The sequence below is a fragment of the Hordeum vulgare genome, chromosome 1H (assembly GCF_904849725.1).
Source record: "Hordeum vulgare subsp. vulgare chromosome 1H, MorexV3_pseudomolecules_assembly, whole genome shotgun sequence".
Classification (NCBI taxonomy): Eukaryota; Viridiplantae; Streptophyta; class Magnoliopsida; order Poales; family Poaceae; genus Hordeum; species Hordeum vulgare.
The window spans coordinates 15,753,467-15,768,043 of NC_058518.1; the positions used below are offsets into that span (position 1 = coordinate 15,753,467).

Below are 14,577 nucleotides of genomic sequence, written 5' to 3' on the forward strand. Positions count from 1 at the left end.
GACGGCTGGATAAAATACAATATGCATTGGGGTTGTAGATTAACACTCTTTCTTGGACAATTTATAAATACTAGATGTCCAGTCTTTTCCGGACGGAGGGAGTATGATACTATCATATAATACTATGCACTACGGATGTAGTATCATATGCATGATATAGTAATATATGATACTTCTAATTACAACCAGCCTAATATAGAACCAAAGTGAAATGACAAGGAAATGAGCCAAGCAGAGCGAGACGGCGACTGAGGCGAGGCAGAGCCATCTCCATTTTTCTACTCCAACTCTACTCTGCATAAAGAGAGACAGAGCCTCCAGCGCCACCTCAGCGGAGCCCCCATCCATGCCTTCCCTCCCCAATAACTTCGGCCATTACTGTATCCCTCCCCCTCCCTGCTCTGCGACTGCATTTGTGGCGCTGCATTCCTCCTCCACCAACCTAACCAGCCCCAGACTCCCACGGCTCCGGCCCCCAAAACCCTATAAACCGTCTCTCCATCCCCCACCCGAACCCAAAGCCCGGTTGCACATTCCACCTCCGGCGGCGCGGCAATGGCGAGGGCCCCGACCATGGTCGTCCAGGACGACTACATCGACATGGACCTCTCCCCCTCCTCCCCCAAACGCGCGCTCCTCGAGTTCGAGTTCCACAGCTCCGGTGCCGGCGCCGCCGTGTCCAACTCCAGGGAGCGCAGGGGGGAGGAGGCCGCGTACGCGGCGTCGGCCGACGAGCTGTTCTACAGGGGCAAGCTCCTGCCGCTCCACCTCCCGCCGCGGCTGCAGCTCGTGCAGAAGCTGCTGCAGGAGCAGCAGGCGCGCGCGCCGGAGATCAAGCCGGCGGCGGCGGAGGCGGCGGAGCCCGGCGTGAGCGCGAGCGCGGAGGCGGAGGACGGCAAGGCGGGCGCCAAGAGGTACTCCTGGTCCAGGAGGCTGAAGCTGATGAAGCGGTGGGCGTCGAGGGAGTACATCAAGTCCCTCTTCCTCGCCAAGGCCGGCGACCTCGGCATCCCCAACGGCGGCGGGAGGGAGCGGGCGGGCCTGCTGGACCAAGACGACCTCTGCGGCCACCGCAGGTCCTTCTCCGGCATCATCCGGCGGGTGCGCCTGGTGGTGGCCACCAAGGCCCCGGCGCCGGGGGCCTCGCCGCTCTGCTCCTCGTCCTCCGCGTCCTCCTCCTCCTCGTCGACGCCGTCCTGCGGCAACGCGGAGCGGTTCTTCCTCCGGCCGAGGGCGGCGGCGGCGGCGACGATGCCGGTGCCGATGCTGAAGCGGAGCAGCAGCGCCGGGTCGGAGGAGGGGGCCATCCAGGGCGCCATTGCCCACTGCAAGAGGTCTCACCAGCAGCTGCTGCTGCAGCAGGGGAGGAAGAGCGCCAGCGGCGTCGTCTTCTACTCCGTGTCCAACACCCCCAGGATCTCCACCTCCGTCGCCGCCGCCGCCGCCAACGAGTCCTCGCAAGAGAGGCAGGAGATGTGCAGGGGATGACTCCATGCCATGAGCACCAACGTTTCCTTTCCTTTTCTTCCCCCCTTCTTTCCCTCTGTTTTTGGGGGGGAAATGTTTGTGAAGATGAGCAACGTGCCTGTGAATTATTTGTGTCAAGAACTTCTCTTTGGTTTTGCCATGGTTGTGAATGGATCAGAAGCTCTGTTCTTCTACTAGATGTGTGATTCCCAAAGATCAAAAGATGTTTCAACCATTGTTTGATCTTGAAAAGTGCTGCTGGGATTTGGGAAGAAGCATCACAAACTATTGAGTGTGTGGGGGCAGTGAGCGTACCGTTCTTGTGCTGATGAATGGTGTGCTAGGGTGGCACTGACTTGGTGGCAGATTTGATTCCACTCCGCACTCTGCTCAAAGTACGCACTACTTGACTTGACCATACCCTCTCCTGCGCGAAATATTCATCCCAATCCGGTGTTATAAATGAATTGGGTCATGCATGCACGCACGCCTGCCTTCACCTACCTCGCATCGCTCGCTCTCCATGCCCCCGCCAGCTTCTGCATCTCGCCATGCCTTTGCCTTGCATTGCCTTGGCTTCAAAACAAAGGCTCTGTGATGCACCGGTGCTGCACGAACAATGCTTGCTTTTCTTTGAACCTACACATGGAGTAGAAATCGTACAAAGCATTTTGCTGTTGTTGTTAAGATGGTCGACTGTCCTATCTGCACATGAAATGGAATTGCTAGTGCAAGTACTCTGCTTTAAATAAAAAAACGGCGTTGTGGCCATTGTACCTACTACTAGTTTGCTCAAGAAATCATTTGGGCATTTCTGCTCGTGCCCTACCGGAGATACTCGGCTTTATTTGTTTGCTGGAAACTAATCATGTAGTACTATCAGAGATACTCCCTGGAACAGTTGGAAGGTGGTGGTAGCAACTAGGAGTACTAGCAAGCATGGCTGCATAGGGCACCGGGTCACTGACAAAGCCACACACACACAGCCCAATAGGGTGGCCAAAAAGGCTCGCAGCCTTGGCTTGTGATGATGATGATTGCCAGTAGTTCCCCAGTCCTCCCCTCCAACCCACCATGGCCTGTCCTCCATCTTCCGATCTGATCGGGACGTGTCATTGTCACGCACGCAATGGAAGCATGCCATTACCACCACAGGCCCGGGGCCGGACGAGCACGAGCCGGAGGAAGAAGACACGAAGCGCACGAGAGATTCCCACCTTCTCACCCTTGTTCACCTGTAAAGGTGACGGTTAAGGCCACAACAGCACAGGGTTCAGCGGCAGCGTCTTGGAACCCCGCATGGGCCGGCGAGCGAAACCCTAACGCGATTGCAGGGCGGAGGGAATCTTCTTCGCCGGTGGCCGTTTGGGAGAATAAAAGGCATCGCCTTTCTGCTGCTCGGGAAAGCTGGAGAGAGATTTCCAATCGCAACAAACCGCTGCAAAAGTGGCCTCCCTTCCCCTCCCCTCCCTCCACTTGTGCTGGCAGCGGCAGGCTAGCAGCACTCGCCGCCTTGGTTCGTGTGCGTGAGTCAGTCCATCCATCTATCCATATCCATGGCCTAGCCGGTCGTGCAGAATGATTGTCTCCTTCCTCCCGGGCTCCAGCGAGCGAGCGAGGCCGCATACGGAGATATATACGGGCCAAAGCGTGGGATCGGCATCCGGAAACAGTAGTAGACCAGCAGCGTATTTGCAAGCATGAAAATGCCATGGAGGTGGCAGGGGTGAAGCAGGGGAACAATGGAGTTGCCACTGTTGGGCTGCTAGCACCTGCCACAACATTGGTTCTTACTATTTATTATTATTTTCATTTGCATTGCATCGGGAGGACGGGGGTTGCAGATGGTTTGACTGAGGGGTCAAAGTTATGGAGGGAACGCATAATGTATAGTAGTAGTACCACACAGGGCAGCATCTCACTGAACCCATGCACCAAGATATGCTTGTTTATCATGGTAAAATGCAACTAACCGCAGGGCAGGGCAGGGCAGCACAGGACGGGACGGGACAGGGCAGAGGCAGGCTTCAATGCCCCATGAAACCAACTTACCTAATCAATCTCATGTGACACTAACAGCAGTAATTTTATACTACTATTATATGTACTCCTACAAGAAGACAGGGGATGAGACAAAACGGGATTAATACCTGTGGATGGACAGGGAGGCGCCATCTTTCTTCCCCTCCCCACACCTGTAGCATTCCCAACATCAGTAGTACTACTACCACGGGTTACTCTTTTCTTTTTCTTCCATAACACAGGTACTCAGTGGTACAGGTTAATCTTTATTGTGAGGGAGACATGCCAAAGCCATACCTTGGCCGGTTGCTGAATCCTCAACAACAGTGTAGGTTTTGGCTGATGATTCCTGATGACTACTCCGTTTGCAAACGCCAAGGGCTGCTTTCAGACAAGGCACGGGCCATATGTCACGTGTATGTAATCTCGCCATGGACAGCAGCAGCTCCATGATTGCAGCAATGCACATACCCTCTGGTCTCACAATCCAGAACGGGGTTTTCACAGAACCTTAGGTCTTGTTCTTGCCAATAATTGTAGTGATTGTAGGAGTACCACACGATTTGGTTTCGCCTTTGACGGAAACACGCATGTGTTTTCTGTAATGTGGCACAAAGGGTAAGTAAAACTGTAAAAGTCGCTCAAATGTAAAATCAAGAAGTGAGAATGGGATAAGAAGCACCTGCTTAAGATGCCTGCAGCCTTCCTGCAATGCGGTACATGGTCTATCTACTACTCACCGATGATGAGAAACATAGGTACCCAAAAATGCTTCACTTTTTGCTGCTCAGAGTGTGTTTGTTCATTGGAGCTCAAGAGACGTGCATGTGAGGACAAGCAAGCTAAATACAAGAGCAAAAGTTGAACCGGGTTGAAGATAAACGGTGCAGGCATGTTCAGGGCGGGCCATCATGTAGGCAGCTGCTGCAATGCTAGATAAGTTGGACGACTTCTCTGGACACGACAAGACTGAATCAGGGCACCATTATGAATAACAGGCAATTTTCAGATATGTGTCTGTCTACCATCTGATTCCATACTCCCAGCTTCTGAAAAAAGATCATACAAGTGATGATGGATTTAGCAGGAAATGTGAATTTCTCTCTTAGTTAGTCTTACTGCGCACACGGAGTTGAATCGTGATCGTATGTATTACTCGCAGCTTGATGCACACATGTACACTGAACATTGTACTATGAAACATTCGGTGATTATACTCTCATTGTTATAAGCTGTTGATACATGCTGTCAATTGGTACATGAAGCTGAAGATGATGCTTGCATGCTTGTTTTCTCACGAAAAGGAAAAACACCTTACGTGCGGGTAATTAGTATAAATGCATATACTACTCAAAAGAAAATTCACTACTGTGCAATATCAACAAAGGCTCATTGGGAGGCTTAGCCTGACGACAATCTGCATAATTCAATACAGAGTAGTAAGAAACTAATCATAAACTGAAGCAAATGTCATGCACTACAATATAGTCAGATAGCTTCTTATCCATAGCTAGCTCTTTTCCGACCCACCAAAGTTGTATGCTGTCACACTTTTCATCTGGATATTGTTCACAAGAACAAACTGAATGATAAGCAGAGGATATCCCTTATTCCAAAGAAAATGGTGAAATTAAGCAGAGGATATCCCTTATTCCAACGAAAATGGAGAAATAAGTTCGAACTCTAAGGGAAACCATGTCAATTTGAATAAAGGTTCATACGCTTTTAAAAGATTCAGATAGCTCACTCAAACTAGAAAATATGAAAAATAACCTATCAATTGTGGAGTTCAGTCTTTCTCCAGGACAACCATATCTATATTACAGTTTTCACAAATTTGCATCTCTGTTATCTAAACTCGTCCGTGTTACCTGATTTTGGATGTTGCAGAAAGAAGGCCTCCGAAGTCTCTTGTAGAGCATTAGCAGCTGTCTTTTCAATATTCTTGATATGCTCCCTTAGGGCACGAGGGGACAAGATTTTGTTATGACACACTTGTACCTGGAATAGGATGCGGACATATCTCGCCGTGAGAATTTTCTACAGGTATAAGACAGGGGATAAGACAAAACAGGATTTAATACCTGTTGACAGGGAGGCGCCATCTCCCCCACACCTGTTGAATTCCAACATCAGCACTTCAGGTTAATGTCTTTTCTTGCACAAGTAGAGGTTAGCCTTAGTGAGAGAGTCAGAGCTGGCAAAACCATACCTTTGGCCGGTTGCTGAGCAGTGCTGGTTTCCCATGAGTAACATTGCATGATTCCTGACTCCTCCGGTTGCATTCAGACAGGCACCGGCCATATGTCACGTGTACAATTTCAAAACGGACAGCTCCATGATTGCAGCAATGCACATACTTTCTGGTTTCCAAATCCAGAATTGATTCCACAGAAAGAATCATAGGTATTATGAAAATAAAATAAACCGTGGGAGTAACACACGTTATGTTTCTCATTCGACAGAAACACATATATTTCTCAGTAAGACATGTAATAACAAATATTAACAAAAACGTACTCAAATATGATATCAGAACCACGGCAGGGATCAAAAGCACCTGCTTAATATGCCTGCCTACAACTTTCCTGAGATGTGGTACATAGTCTGTAACTTAGATGCCCAAAAATGTTTCACTTTTTCCTGCTCAGAGCGTGTCTGTTCAATGGAACTGAAGAGCCATGCATATGAGGACAAGCAAGCTAAATACAAGAGCAAAAGTTGAACCAGATTGAAGATTAATAATGCAGGCATGTTCAGGGGCCCCTCCTATAGGCAGCTGCTGCAATGCTAGATAAGCTGGACTACCTTTTCTGGACGCAGACAAAATTGAATCATGGCACCATTCTGAATAGCAAGCAATTTGAAGATGTGAGTTTTCCATCTGAATCCATATTCTCAGCTTGAAAAAATCATACGAGTGATGATAATTTAGCTGGAAATGCGATCTTCTCTCTTAGCTAGTCTTATTGCAGATACAGAGTTGAAACATGCTCAAGTGTCTCAGTCACAACTTGATGCCCACAAATAACTTGAATACTGTACTGTTGGAATCACTAAATGATTTTAAGCTGTTGATACAGGTAGCCATTGGTACATACAACTAGAGGATGCTTGCCTACTTTCTCATGAAAATGAAAAACATCGTACATGTGGATAATTTGCATAAAATGCAAAAACATTCACTACTATGCAATATCAATGACGAACAGGACCACGCTAAAGGCTCATTGGGAGGCTTAGCTTGATGACAATCTGCATAGACTAATACAATATTAGAAAAAAATCAAACACAAACTGAAGCAAATGTCATGCACTACAGCTGTGTGTTACCTTTGTTTTATCATTAACACCAATATAGTCAGATAGCTTCTTATCCATAGCTAGTTCTTTTCCAGCCCACCAAAGTTGTATGCTATTAAGCTTTTCATCTGGATATCGTTTACAAAGAACGAATTGAGTAGTAAGCAGATGATATCCCATGTTCCAAAGAAAATGGCGAAATAAATTAAGACTCTAATGGAGGAATAGAGGTTGATATGCTTTTAAGAGATCCAGATAGCTCAGTGAAACCAGGAAATAAACAGAATAACCTATATATTGTGGATTTCAGTCTTTCTCGAGGACAACTGTATCTACATTACAGTTTTAGCAAATTTGAATCTCTGGTACCTAAACTCACTCTTGTTACCTGATTTTGGATGTTGTGTACACAAGGCCTCTGAAGTCTCTTGTAGAGCATTAGCAGCTGTTTTTTCAATATTCTTGATATGTTCCCTTAGAGCACGAGGAGACAAGAATTTGTTATGACGTACTTGTACCTGGAATAAAATTCGGACAGATCTCAACTCTTTAACAGAAACATTCCAGCAAGGACTATCGTCATATATCAACTCTTAAAGATTTTTTTTTGATTGACAATAAGGCAAGGGCCAATTTGGCTTTCATTTCCAATCTGAAATACCGAGCAAGAGCCAAGCCAATTACATGGGCTTGTTCAGAAACAATTATTGCACGATGTAGCTCAGAACAAAGTTTCCGGCTGCCAAATAATCGAATGCAGAAATGCGCTAGGAAACTCTAGGCCAAACCAGCGGCCTTTACGTAGCAACTGTAGATGGTCTGTGAGATAGCACAAGCTAGCTTTAAATCATCTAAATTTTCTTGAATACTAGGCCAAAAGTTCTGAAATAATTGTTATTCAAAATAGAAAGAAAATCAGTGGTTTCGCTCTTCAATATAGCAAAAATCCGGAGGCCCTTTAACTGCATGCCAAAGCACCATAGACAGTACCAGTTCATTGACAAGCATACACATAGGACACTTCCCTGACACTAAGCTCCACTAAAACAAACCATGTTTCGGTTTCAATATAACAGTCAGTACATAATTCTAAGCATCCATTAATTGTAATTGGCTGATGCAACCTCAGCTTCTCACCCGATTCAGACTATTCAGTACTACAATGTACATGAATGGTGTAGCAGCAGCAATAGTTCACAACACCAGTATGCAGCGGCAGTACAAGTAACAAAATCACACATGTCTGCAGTTCTCCCTTTCATGGAGCTCAGTTCTTAAGCCTGATGTACTCAATCAAATGCACCAACTACTGACATCGATGAACAAATCAAACGGCACACCTGAAGCACTCACAGTCACAGGTACCAAACTCTGAATTCTATCCCCACAAACAAATTGACAGAATAGGAAAAAATCCAGGCATCTGAGTTGAGCAGCTACTGAAGCGAATCGAGAAGGCCTTCATACCTTGGAGGCGTAGGCTTCGGCCTCCGACAGAGCCCTCTCCAGCTCGCCGCTCGGGGACCTCCCTGCAACCGCCGCAGCAAAGCATCAGCGCGTCAGTCCGAATTTTTCGATCCGCTCATCCATGGCAGCGGCTAGCGCGACGAGGCGCCGGGATTTCATTTTTCTCTCTCTCTCTCACCTCGCAGGCGGCGGCAGAGGGAGAGGAGACGGGCCTGGAGGCCGGCGGTGCCCGCGAGCGCGGCCGCCACGTCCGCGACGGCGGCCGTGGCGGCGCACTCGTAGAGGAGCTCCGTCTCCTCCTCGTCCTCCGACGGGGAGGAGGAGGTCGACGATTTCACGTGCAGCACCACCATGCCTGTGGCTCGCTCGCTCGCTCGCGCCGAAGAAGCTTCTGGAAACTTCCTCCGGCGCGGGGAGACGGACCGGCCCAGCGTACGTGGTCAATGCGTAGTAGGGAGGCTAGCCGCCGTTTGATCGTAATCACACGGTGGAGAACGGGTAGAGCGTTTTGCGACGGAACATTTATAGGGTTTGTTTGACAAGCCCATTGGAAGGAACTTCCCGGGCCTCCTTCAGCTCCCGGCCCATTTGTATCTTCCTCGCCTTGAGCCTCACCGGTTAATACTAGGCTTTCTTCGGAACAACTCCTTCCAGAGCCTCCGCAAGGATCATTTGGAGTGAAGTGAGAGCGCGTCACTTGACACGGTTTTCAGCCGTCATCATCACGTGTTACATTTTGAATGTTTCTTTCATATATTTTTCGCATGCGTTTTCAACTTTTTAGATTATTTTGATTTTTAGGTTTTTCAATCTTTCTTAACTTTTGGATAAAAAACCAAAATTTTCAATGCGCGCAAAGCGTTTTCTTTTCCTTGCGTAAGCGCGGCGCATGTGCCTCTTCGAAACAAAAAAACATGCTTCTTATTCGGGGTTTTTGTCTGATTTTTTAATGATTTTTTCCGTTAAAACATATCAATATGTAATCTAGTTTTGAAAATGTCGATGCGACAAATCCAACGATAAAAATTGTTCGAGATTTTGGCGCACGTTTAAGAGATAAAATGTTTTAAATAAAAAGATCTACGAAAAAATGAAAAACTCTCGGGTTGTGACAAATGCGCAGATATAATGCGTCACTTATTGTAACCTGGACAGGTGGGAGTGACCTTTGCAAAAAGTGCTCCTTAATTAGTGATTTTTATTTTCTTCGGGTCTATTTTTGGTTGTCCACGGTTTCTAGTTTTCTACAGGTTTGGTTTTCCTCTGATTTCTTCATTTTAATTATTCTGCCCAGGCTTTCATTTTATATTCCAAAATAGTTTTTCAATTTTTTTCATTTATTGGTTCTTTTGTTTTTCCATCAGTTTCTTCAGATTTTCCTTTGTTTTCTTTTCTTTGGAATAATTGATTCATAATCGTTTTGGAAACATGTGTGGATATTTAAAAAATTGTGATATTTATAAAATTATCGAGAATTGTTTGAGTTTATGAATTTTTTAAAATCCTTAAACATTCTGTAAATTGGTGACTTAGAAAATTCATGATTTTTAAGGCTAGTGCTAGGCGTCCATCGGTCGACCTAAATTTGGATCGGTCACCACACAGCCGCATGAGTGTGTTCGTAACCGCCCAATAAGCCGCCACCTCTTCTGTACATGATTTATCTTCTTCCTCACGTCAGCCTCCCTACCCCTGCTTGCTCATCACCTAGCGCAGCTTACCGCTTACAGCTTCATTCGCGCGTTCGTCGGTTCATCGGCGCAACTCGCGTGCCCCTCGGCTACAACGCTGCGTGTGTGGTCGCGGCTCGCCATGGCTAATTGTAGCTTCCATCTATGACCGTTGTAGCACCGACACCGACCAATTCCACCACCGGTAAGCAAAAAAGTCGCCATCAAGGAAACGTAATCGTTGGATGCAGCTTTCATCATAGCACTAAAATTTAGTCGGTGGTCGGTTGCAGCAAAAATCAGGGCTTGTCGCCGTCGCAGAAACCCTCATGTTGATGCATTAAAATTTCTCGCTGATTCGAGCAAACCCATGTGTTGATTCTAGCTAGTTCACATGTTGGTCTTACCAATCTTTCACATCGCAGCAAAAATGGAGGTCGATTCCAGCTCGTCTCCATGTTGGATCCAACAAAATGCTGGTTAGTTTCAGCACCGCCGATCCTGCGGTTGCAGCTTGGCCCCTTACGTAGCAAATGTGCCAACCAGTTGGTGCAACTCTAGGGTTGCGTGTTTGTAGCTCATCATCGGGCGCGTCATTGTATCCAGATCGACCACACCGACGGTTGCAACTCAAATCACACCCGCGATCGCAGTCTCCGTCTTCGTCAGTTGAATCATGATGTGTCGTCGTCGGGGGAGGGAGATGAGGGAGAGGGTGGGTGGTGGGGTGTTTGGGAGAAGGTGTGGGCATGGTCACGCCCGCGAGAGGATAAAAGATGGGGAAAAGTGTTGGGGAACGTGACAGAAAACAAAAAGAAATCGGTACTGCGAGCACGCCCAGGATCACTAAGGAGATGCATACAAGGTTTGATCTGATCATTACCGACTTGTAGCACAGCGGAAGTAGAGTCGATGAAGATCGGTGGTGCAGATCCTCGCAGCTAGGATTTACAACCTCCCAACCGCGAGGATGTTCTCCCTCGTCGGACAACCCTTCAGGAGGCGATTGGACAGTCCCTCGGACAAAATATCAAACCTACGACCTCTCTATGGGGTTGCACACATACAGTGTCAGCTGTGCGGCAGGGCTTCGCTATCGAGAGCTAGTTCCTGCCGGAACCCAGACAACCTTTCGGCTCTACGAAACTATTTCGCTAGGGGGGGGGAGAGCAGGACAGGTCATGCATGGCATTTGTATGAGAGAAAGAGAGTGTTGGAGTGAGAATGGAGAGCTTCTCTCCACCTCTATTTATAGTGGGAGGCAATGGGTAGAGGCAAGGGAAAAGACCAAAACAGCCTCCCCATGATATCACCCATGGCATCACCCAATACATTAAAGTAAATGTGACATAATAATGACATGACCTACTACATTAAGGTACATGTGTCATCACCATGACATCACCCACTTCTTTTAAGGTACATGTTTCATCACCATGACATCACCCACTTCTTTTAAGGTACATGTATCATCACCATGACATCACCTTACTACTTTAAGGTACATGTGTCATCACCTACTACATTTAAAGTACGGGTGACATAATTATGATATCACCTTACTACTTTAAGGTACATGTGTCATCACCATGACATCACCCACTATATTTAAAGTATGGGTGACATAATTGATAATTATGACATCACCTTACTACTTTAAGGTACATGTGTCATCACCACGACATCACCTACTACATTTAAAGTACGGGTGACATAATTATGACATCTCCTTACTACTTTAAGGTACGTGTGTCATCTCCATGACATCATGCACTATTTATGACAACTTATCATTGTCTCCGAAACTAATTCTGTTTTTCTCTCCGGAACTTTTCCTTTGTCTTCGAAACTTTTCCGGCTATTTTCTCTCACACTCCCTGTATAGTATTCAGCAGATAAATGACCCTTAAGCGTGTGACCCTATAGGTTCGGTGATGTATAGACATGAGAGGAACATTTTTCGATCAATGATCAACATCGGAGCCGTGGACACCCATATTGACCCTTATACCCACACGAATAAATATTCGAGTCAACCATTAGTTTGTCGTGTGCTATTCCTGTTGCTTCGCGGTATGATACAAAATACGTGAGGCGTGACTTGTCGGCATCCCCATGGATCAACAACTTGTCCACTATGCCAGTTACCCCATTACTGGTTTTGTTCTCCTTACTCGTTTCCGTGTTTCGACATCCCCGTGATCAAATCACATTGTATCTGGCCAGATGATTATGGATACCGTAACACCGAGGGGGCCCAAAGAATATCTCTGCATCGTCGGAGGAGCAAATCCCAATATCGAGCTACCAAGTTACTTGTCATACTTTTTCGTGAACCCGTAAGTAGCCGTAATAGCCACCCTGTTACAGATGACGTTTAACAAACCCCAAAGTTCACGAAGCAAGTACGAAGGAACTCGATACTCTCATGGTCTAAGGAATTATGCAAACGTTTACTTTATCTGCTTTATTAACCATTAACTTGTGACAAATGTATCTCATAGCATAACATCAATTGGGTCGATTCAACACAAGTGTTCTACTAACATTGTGCCCTCAAAGTTTCCGGCATAGTCCCATGATCAAGAAAATAGAACCATCATGCAACACTTGAGCTAGTCTTGGAGGCCAGACTAGGAATACTTTTTACCGATTATTATTCCACACGTGCATATGAGTCTTCCTCCGAGCCTCATGGTTATTGTAGACTCGAGAACGATAGCAGTTATAGCATGGAACATAAACATATTTATGAACATGGAGATAAACAATAACATTTATTATTGCCTCTGGGGCATATCTCCTACAGACTCCCACTTGCACTAGAGTCATTAGTCTAGTCAATGCTAATGCACTTTACACCTATGGCATATTGATACGTCCATTCTGCATCATGCTTTTATGTTGATATTTATCGCTTTATGTGCTGTTATTACACTTCACGGTACAATACTTATGCCTTTTCTCTCTTATTTTGCAAGATTTACATGAAGAGGGAGAATGCCGACAGCTGGAATTCTGGCGTGAAAAAGGAGCAAGTTTGAGATACCTATTCTGCGCAACTCCAAAAGCCGTGAAAATCAACGACGAATTATTTTGGAATTTATAAAAAATACTGGGCGGAAGAAGTACCAGAGGGGAGCCACTAGGAGGCCACAAACCTGCTAGGCGCGGCCTACCCCCTGGTCGCGCCTAGGGGGCTTGTGGGCTCCCTGTTGGCCCTCTGGCTCCCATCTTTTGCTATAAGGAGGGTTTCGTTCCAGAAAAAATTAGGAGGAGGCTTTCGGGAGGAATCGCCGCCGCCACGAGGCGGAACTTGAGCAGAACTAATCTAGAGCTCCGGCAGGGCCGTCCTGCCGGGGAAACTTCCCTCCCGGAGGGGGAAATCATCGCCATCGTCATCACCAACACTCCTCTCATCGGAGGGGACTCATCACCATCAACATCTTCATCAGCACCATCTCATCTCCAAACCCTAGTTCATCTCTTGTAACCAATCTCCGTCTCACGACTCCGATTGGTACTCGTAAGGTTGCTAGTAGTGTTAATTACTCTTTGTAGTTTATGCTAGTTGGATTACTCGGGGGAAGATTATATGTCCAGATCCTTGATGCTATTCAATACCTCTCTGGTCATGAATATAATTATGCTTTGTGAGTAGTTACTTTTGTTCCTGAGGACATGGGATAAGTCTTGCTATAAGTAGTCATGTGAATTTGGTATTCGTTCGATATTTTGATGCGTTGTATGTTGTTTTTCCTCTAGTGGTGTTATGTGAACGTCAACTACATAACACTTCACCATTATTTGGGCCTAGAGGAAGGCATTGGGAAGTAATAAGTAGATGATGGGTTGCTAGAGTGACATAAGCTTAAACCCTACACTACAGAAATTAGCTTCTTTGCCGTCTGCCATCACAGACGGCAAAGAGTAAATCCCGGACGGCACAGAGAATATCACAGACGGCAAATAATCTCACGGTCGGCAAAATTTCTGCGTCAGCCTACGATGACATCGTAGCTTCTTTGTCGTCTGTCTCCGCAAAGCGGACGGCAAAGAGCTTTGCCATCAGCTTTTCATAGGAGCAGTCGGCAAAGTGGTCGAGACGGCAGCCGACAAGCGTTGCCTCCGTTAGGGGATAACGGAGGCTTTGCCGTCTGCCTCCCCCCTCTTCTTTGCCGTCAGCCTCCCCCCTATTCTTTGCCGTCTGCCTCCCCCCTCTTTTGTGTCGTCTGCCTCCCCTCTCCTCTTCTTTGTCGTTAGCCTCCACCTCCTCCACCCCTCCTCTGTGCCCTCTTCTTTACCGTCCGCCCCCCTGGAAGCAGACGACAAAGATACTATATGACCAGCTGCTACTGCCCAGGTTGCATAGCTGGGCGCCATGTGGCACCTTTGCCGTCGGCCAGCTGACGGCAAAGGCCTTTGCCATCAGCTGGCAGACGGCAAAGAGCCTATATTGTCACATTTTTGTTTATTTTTTCTATTTCACATCACATATACATATAATTCATAGCACATATATGATAAATAGGTCACAACACATATATGATATACATATAAAGCTCATCAATGCCATTTGTTCATCAACGTACATCCCATATATCAAAAGAACCAACACATACAAAGTTTCATCCATATATACATACAT

General features: G+C 46.6%; 2 protein-coding genes across 2 annotated transcripts; one reads left to right on the plus strand and one right to left on the minus strand.

Moving 5' to 3' along the window:
* Window positions 1–363: 363 nt before the first annotated feature.
* LOC123404879 (probable membrane-associated kinase regulator 3) lies at window positions 364–1,710 on the plus strand. The gene has a single exon (XM_045098814.1). The coding sequence runs from the start codon at window positions 556–558 to the stop codon at window positions 1,486–1,488; it is 933 nt and encodes a 310-aa protein (XP_044954749.1). The 5' UTR covers window positions 364–555; the 3' UTR covers window positions 1,489–1,710.
* Window positions 1,711–6,419: 4,709 nt separating this feature from the next.
* Window positions 6,420–8,644, minus strand: LOC123404890 (cilia- and flagella-associated protein 298-like). Its single transcript, XM_045098819.1, has 5 exons — window positions 8,438–8,644; window positions 8,260–8,321; window positions 7,181–7,310; window positions 6,823–6,920; window positions 6,420–6,744 (listed from the first exon to the last, which is right to left on the minus strand). Exons 1-5 carry the CDS (start codon window positions 8,610–8,612, stop codon window positions 6,709–6,711), a joined length of 501 nt encoding a protein of 166 aa, XP_044954754.1. The 5' UTR covers window positions 8,613–8,644; the 3' UTR covers window positions 6,420–6,708.
* Between the last annotated feature and the right edge of the window lie 5,933 nt (window positions 8,645–14,577).

Coding starts and splice junctions, on each gene's coding strand:
- LOC123404890 (XM_045098819.1), bottom strand. CDS start 8,612: ATGGTGGTGCTGCACGTGAAATCGTCGACCTCCTCCTCCCCGTCGGAG. Junction 8,322..8,437: donor CCTCTGCCGCCGCCTGCGAG/GTGAGAGAGAGA, acceptor CGGCGGTTGCAG/GGAGGTCCCCGAGCGGCGAG. Junction 6,745..6,822: donor GTGTTAATGATAAAACAAAG/GTAACACACAGC, acceptor TAGTCTATGCAG/ATTGTCATCAAGCTAAGCCT.
- LOC123404879 (XM_045098814.1), top strand. CDS start 556: ATGGCGAGGGCCCCGACCATGGTCGTCCAGGACGACTACATCGACATG.